General features: G+C 41.7%; 1 protein-coding gene across 5 annotated transcripts; it reads right to left on the minus strand.

Annotated features, from left to right (window-relative positions):
* Positions 1-1,912: 1,912 nt before the first annotated feature.
* On the minus strand, positions 1,913-6,457 carry LOC120048671 (carcinoembryonic antigen-related cell adhesion molecule 20-like). Of its 5 annotated transcripts, none has more exons than XM_038994801.1 (5): positions 5,955-6,312; positions 4,030-4,260; positions 3,371-3,646; positions 2,972-3,228; positions 1,913-2,457 (listed from the first exon to the last, which is right to left on the minus strand). In XM_038994801.1, the coding sequence occupies exons 1-4, from the start codon at positions 6,004-6,006 to the stop codon at positions 3,170-3,172; spliced, it is 618 nt and encodes a 205-aa protein (XP_038850729.1). In that variant the 5' UTR covers positions 6,007-6,312; the 3' UTR covers positions 1,913-2,457; positions 2,972-3,169. The 5 variants fall into 5 exon arrangements, 4 of the variants coding, with proteins under 4 accessions (XP_038850729.1, XP_038850727.1, XP_038850728.1 ...); XM_038994799.1 differs by having other exon boundaries at positions 2,972-3,234; positions 5,955-6,310; XM_038994800.1 differs by having other exon boundaries at positions 2,772-3,234; positions 5,955-6,310.
* Positions 6,458-6,913: the final 456 nt, after the last annotated feature.

Raw genomic sequence — 6,913 nt, forward strand, 5'->3', positions numbered from 1 at the left:
ACTTAAATCATTACAAAAAACACCAACCGCAGAATATTTATGTGGAACATTTGTCAATATCAAATCAATCAGGGTAGATTTATCTGGGCTTTTAAGATTTGGGTGAGTGGGTGAGTTAATCAAATGGGTAAGATTCATAGAATTACAAAACATTTTTAAATCATCAGACACTGGCTTTAACCAACACCAATTGAGATCACCAATCAAGATACTTTCACTGTAAAGACGTTTAGACATAAGGTGTGTCAAAGAAGAAAATGCATCACCGAGAGCAGAGGGGGTCTATAACAGCCAATCACAGTTATAGAGAGACCCTTTGAAACCTCAATATTCAAAGCAATAAATTCCAACTGTTTACAAATAGTTTCAGACTTTGCCACACTTACAGGGAATTTAGTTTTTACATATATAGCCACACCCCCACCTTTCTTAACTCGATCAGTGCGATAAACATTGTAACCACTTATACAAATATCCTTATCAAAAACAGACTTGCTGAGCCAGGTTTCAGAAAACACAATTACATCAGCATCAGTTGATTTAACCCAAATCCTAACCCCATCAATTTTTGACAACAGGCTGCGTACATTTAAATGAAAAATACCAAAACCAGATCTGGATTTAAAATCAGAGGGGGTTTGGAGACATTGCATATCAGGGCCAGGGTTAGGTTGCACGTTACCTGATATCAACAAAAGAAGAATAACTAGGCACCTCTGTTTAATAACCTTGCACGGCTTCTCTTTTTTAAGAGACCTACTGCAAGCGTGTGTGAGTTTCCAGACAATACAAAACAGTCATTTAAAACCCTTAGACTTTGGTAGTGACACAAATTCGTACTGTTCACATCATGCCACAAATACATCGGCACATGGACGAGTGGACCGAGTGAAAAAGAACAAGTTCCCTGCAAACAAAATGTCTAATGGACGGGAGAGCACATTGTCAGATGTACTCACCCAGCAACAATGTTCCTTTTCTCCAGAGTTCAGTAAAGTCAGTGCACTAAGCAATACCATAAAAATTGTAATTTTCTCTGACAAATGTAAAAAATAGAGGCCAACGAAGGTAAGGGGAGAGAGGGGCCGCGTGTATGTATGAGTTTGTATGTGCGCGTGACAGCCAGGCAAAGAGCAAAAAGGAGCAGCTTGGACGAGACACTCCGCGGATGAAGAAGGAACTCAGGCCAGCCAGAGATAGGGTTACTTTGGTAAACTTCAAGTAATGAAGTGCCGAGTTGAGAGAGACCCGTGATCTTTACACCAGCAAAAACAAAATAGTTTGCACTACACAACAAGGAAGTTACTCAACCATAAATAAATAGGTTATTAGTAGGTTAAAATGTACTAGTCACAGACAAACGACTTGACATGCTGCCATATATTGAAGCAGCATCTCAAGACATCAGTCAGGAAGTTAAAGCTTGGTCGCAAATGGGTCTTCCAAATGAACAATGACACCAAGCATCCTTCCAAAGTTGTGGCAAAATGGCTTAAGGACAACAAAGTCAAGGTATTGGAGTGGCCATCACAAAGCCCTGACCTCAATCATTTAGAACCTTTGTGGGCAGAACTGAAAAAGTGTGCACGAGCAAGGAGGCCTACAAACCTGACTCAGTTGCACCAGCTCTGTCAGGAGGAATGGGTCAAGATTCACCCAACTTATTGTGGGAAGCTTGTGGAAGGCTACCCGAAACGTTTGACCCAAGTTAAACAATTTAAAGACAGTGCTACAAATACTAATTGACTGTATGTAAACTTCTGACCCACTGGGAATGTGATGAAAGAAATTAAACCTGAAGTAAATCATTCTCTCTGCTATTATTCTGACATTTCACATTCTTAAAATAAAGTGGTGATCCTAACTGACCTAAGTAAGACAGGGAATTGTTACTAGAATGAAATGTCAGGAATTGTGAAAACTGAGTTTAAATGTATTTGGCTAAGATGTGTGTAAACTTCCGACTTCAACTGTATTACCACACTCATCTGGGAGTATATTTTACAAGGTCATCTCAACAGCAACAAAGTACAGAAATAATACAAATAATTATAATACAGTACGTATTGCAAATAAGGAAATATTACATAGATCATTTCTCATCATTATCCACTGCATGTGAATGATAAACATAATTCACTGGAAACTTCCAATGACTCAACTATCATTATGCCACAACATAGGAAACATTCTTACATTCTTACATTCTTATATTCTTATTCTGAGAAATTAGCATTCTTATTGGACAGGATTAAGAATTTCCAAAAGTTGGTTCCTGTTTTATTGTTCATTCTGAAGGTGAACCTGGTCTCAATCAATGTTCTCCTCTGTTCTTCCCATTAACTGTAGTCTTATAGCGCCTCCTCTAGGGATCCAGGAGGAACAGCTGACCCACACAGAGAACCAGTCCTAAAACTCCACTCAGCCTCACTGTTTCAGATCCTGATACTGTGGGTCCTGCATGAGGGAACAATAACATGATTTCAGTCTGGTATTTTGGAGATGATGGAAACGGTCTAAAACAGTATTTTACCATGTAGTACGCAGGTATTCTAGCTAGGTTAAAAAACAAAGCATTTAGATTTATATATTTAGATTTAACAGTACCTACAACTGGGTTTAAGCATGAGTTAATACATTTTGTATCATGATAACTTGGTGATAATAGTGTAGGAATATTTTATGAGGGATATTATTATATAAGGCGAAGTGTAGTGTAGTTTAACAATATGGTGAATCAGTTGGAATTATGATAGTAATTGATTATCTACCTTTATGCATGGCTGAATGAATGTGGTCAGTTCATCATTAAATCTGCCAAAGAGTAATCAGCCTCCATCCAGGGTGTGTCTGGAGAGTCATCTATTCACGATCTAAAGAACCCTCAAACTACAATCACAAAACTGCCATTGCAAGAATTGATTCTGCAGTGTAGCTTCAAATTATCACACAATAAAACAGGAGTGACTACCTGTGACCTTCACTGTCTTGGAGGCCTCTGCAGAGCGTCCAGCTGCTGTGTTCTTCACCACACAGGTAAAGTTCTGGACCGTACCAGGTATCGACGGGATCCATTTCAGGATGTTCCTGTTCACGGAGAGGTAGGTGCTAGTGAGGATACCCCCTCTCAACGGCCAGCGGATGGAGCAGTCCAGGTCGACAGTGCAGTTCACCTTGCAGGTAAAGATGTATTCCCTCCCAGGCAACACTGTGCCAGGGCCACTGATACTAACACTCCAATGATACGCAAAGGAAGAAAATGTCAGCAAAAAAGCTTTGCCTCTACATTTTTTTAAAGGAAAATTGGACAGGATCACCAATATTCACTGATTCTCTCAAATGAAGCGTAGGCATTACATCTTATACTCACAGTTTAGCAGGTAGCCCAAGCTTATGACCTTGCTTTCAGCCATGTTTGCCATGGTCACCTCGCACTGATAGAAGCCACCATCAGAGGGCAGCAGGTAGTTGAAGTGGAGGGAGGTGTTGTGTTCCAACAGGTTTATCCTGGCGTCTGGAGCTACAACCTGGCCGTCTTTGTACCAAATCACTGGCAGGCCTGGGAAGGAGCCGTCACAGTCCAGGCTGAAGGACTGGTTGAGGACGGGGAGAGGGAGCTGTGGGCTGGGCCTCACTGACACTGAGCCTGGAACACAGAGAAAGGAGATCCAGAGGTGTGATTGGAGTTGTTTAGGGTTAGGGATCTTAGGCATATTCAATCAGGGCAGATAGCGCAGTATGGAAAACAGCTTTCTCAAGAGTATTTGAAATAGAAAAGACACATTTCTGTGGACAATGGACAATGGACTATAAAGTATTCCTATTTTCTTTGCACCGCAGCGTGTCGCACAGGATGGAAGGAGTTGACACTAGATTTAGAAATCTGTAATACAGGTTGCAGTGGTGGCTGCAGTAGTGTGAGCCTCTGTAGATCTGTTGGTAGAGCTCTTGCAACACCAGGATAGTGGGATGCATTTCTGGGACCACAAGCACGCATGATTGTAAGTTAAAAACAAAGAAATCTCTTACTTTTCACCTCCAAGATTGTGGTTATGCCCTTGGAGCTCCCACTCTCTGTGTTGACCGCAGTACACTGCAGCTCCACAATGCGGTCCAGACCGTCTGGGGTCCAGGTCAACTCACTCCCATTGAAAGTGCGCCCCTTCAGCAGCCAGGTGTAGGTGCATCCTGGGATGCAGTTGGAGGTACAGGTGAAGGTCGTCTCGTATCCAGCTCTCACCCGACCCACATAGGACAGGCCTGTTAAATCAGGACCACATGCAAGGGAGATTGATTTACTAAACACTTCATTGTTACAGCATAAAAACCACTGTCGCAATGTCATAACAAAATAGCGAACATATAACACAATGCTAAACACTATGATACTAAACATATAGTAAAATGTAGCTCTATATAATTGTGAGTTAACATAATTGCTTTGGTGGTAAAAGTAAGAGATTAGAGGTAGTCTAATCTCTTACTGTGTTGTTACCTACGGGTAGGTAACAATACATCCGCCACACTGATCCTCAACACAGGGGCCCCTCAGGGGTGCGTGCTCAGTCCCCTCCTGTACTCCCTGTTCACTCATGACTGTATGGCCAGGCACGACTCCAACACCATCATCAAGTTTGCCGATGACACAACAGTGGTAGGCCTGATCACCAACAACGATGAGACTATAGGGAGGAGGTCAGAGACCTGGACGTGTGGTGCCAGGACAATAACCTCTCCCTCAACGTGATCAAGACAAAGGAGATGATTGTGGACTACAGGAAAAGGAGGACCGAGCACGCCCCCATTCTCATCGACGGTGCTGTAGTGGAGCAGGTTGAGAGCTTCAAGTTCCTTGGTGTCCACATCACCAACAAACTATCATGGTCCAAATACACTAAGACAGTCGTGAAGAGGGCACGACAAAACCTATTCCCCCTCAGGAGACTGAAAAGATTTGGCATGGGTCCTCAGATCCTCAAAAGGTTCTACAGCTGCAACATCAAGAGCATCCTGACTGGTTACATCACTGCCTGGTATGGCAACACCTTGGCCTCTGACCGCAAGGCACTACAGAGGGTAGTGCATATGGCCCAGTACATCACTGGGGCCAAGCTTCCTGCCATCCAGGACCTCCTCACATTGACTCTGTATATAGCCTCGCTTTCGTTATCTTACTGCTGCTGTTTAATTATTTGTTACTTTTATTTTCAATTATTTACTTATTTTTTGCTGAGAGAGAGAGAGAGAGAGAGAGAGGAGAGAGAGAGGCGGGGCGAGGAGAGATAGAAAGACCATTAAATCAGCAGTAAAAACTATAACAAAGCAGTTCCGTAAAAAGCTGAGGGATGGGGCTGGAGAAATCGAACCACTCTCTAATTCATAGACAGAGCTGTGGATGCAAGGACTGATCATCCATGATAATGATAACCATGTTTTGAGGCTATATAGTTTGTTTACATTTGCTTTGTTTACAAACATTGGAGTAAAACAAGCTTATATTTTGGATTCTGATGGGGAACAACAGCTGAACTAAGCTCATGAGTCATTTATAAATTCTTCAAAAATCAATGGGTGCATATCATTCATTTACACTGTAAGTCAAAAAATGGTGTAGCAACTGCTGATTGCCACTTTAAGGCATCATACAACCTGATGAGCTGTGTCTGAATAATGTTGTTTATCACAGACTCACGTGAGTGGCTAACAATTTGCCCGATATGTTGTACAATGATCACACTGAAATTGTGACTTTGTGTGTGTGTGTGTGCGCGTGCGGTTGTGTGAATTAATTAATGAGTTTTTTTTGTCACATCGCCATTTGTAACTCCATCCTTTGTGGGATTAATTGACTAAATGATTCAGTCATCTTTATACATGTGTGAATTAAATGTATACTGTGTGTGTGTGTATGTGTGTGTGTGTGTGTGTGTGTGTGTGTGAGAAAGACCCCTTACCTCTCAGTGCCAGTGCCAACAGAGTGTAGATAGTATTCAAATCGAATGCCATAGTATTACTACCTCAGTCTACTACCACTCTCTGTGGCCACCTAAAACGTGGGCACCTTTAAACCTTCTTTAGTACAGGAAGTGTTATGTTGACATGCTGTAATGTCCCAGATTTCAACATACAAGTCACAAAATTATGATTTTTTCATACATTCTTTATACACGCCTCAACCATCTTGTGTAGAGATTCCAGGTTGCTAAAACATTTTGTTTTTATTTCCGTGTTACTTTACTCAAAGAGTAGCCTGGTTTAAATGAAAGTGTGTACTCTCGAATATATTGGGAGAGTTCAGATGTGTAAAATGCCTTCCTCTCTTGCCTCATACCTTCATCACTGCTGCTGATTCCAAAATGTCCTGTTGCCCCAAAGCAGAATTTTTTAGTTCACGACCATCATTGGATGATTATATTAAATCATGTGTATTAGATCTGGGCTGGAACAAAAGCCTACACACTACGGCCCTGTAGCCAGCCCCGGTGGTTGGTATATGATATCCCTGTGGTTAACTGGGTCAAAGTCAAGTTCCCTGACCTCTTAGCATAGCTGTGGTAATCAGTGACTAAACTGACTGGATGTTACCGTCACTGTAATCTCGTTGCCACTCCGCAATAACCTGTGAATGATGTTACCATCACCGGGTTAAAGAGATTGATTTATTGTATGTCGTCCCTTTACCTAAAGAGCACCATCTTATTTAATTCTGGTTGTTGCATTCAGAAAAGAACAACATTAAATACAGCATCCTCAATTTAAAAAACATCCACAAAATATGAATATATCTATACCACCAGAGGGCACAGACAAGATTCAGCAACTGGCTATGGCCCATGAACCAAAACTAAACAGGTTGCTATGCCAGTCTAGTCTTCATGGTCCTCATAAATATGACTCCAAAGAGTAAAGGTTG

This window comes from Salvelinus namaycush, chromosome 5 (assembly GCF_016432855.1).
Source record: "Salvelinus namaycush isolate Seneca chromosome 5, SaNama_1.0, whole genome shotgun sequence".
Taxonomy (NCBI): Eukaryota; Metazoa; Chordata; class Actinopteri; order Salmoniformes; family Salmonidae; genus Salvelinus; species Salvelinus namaycush.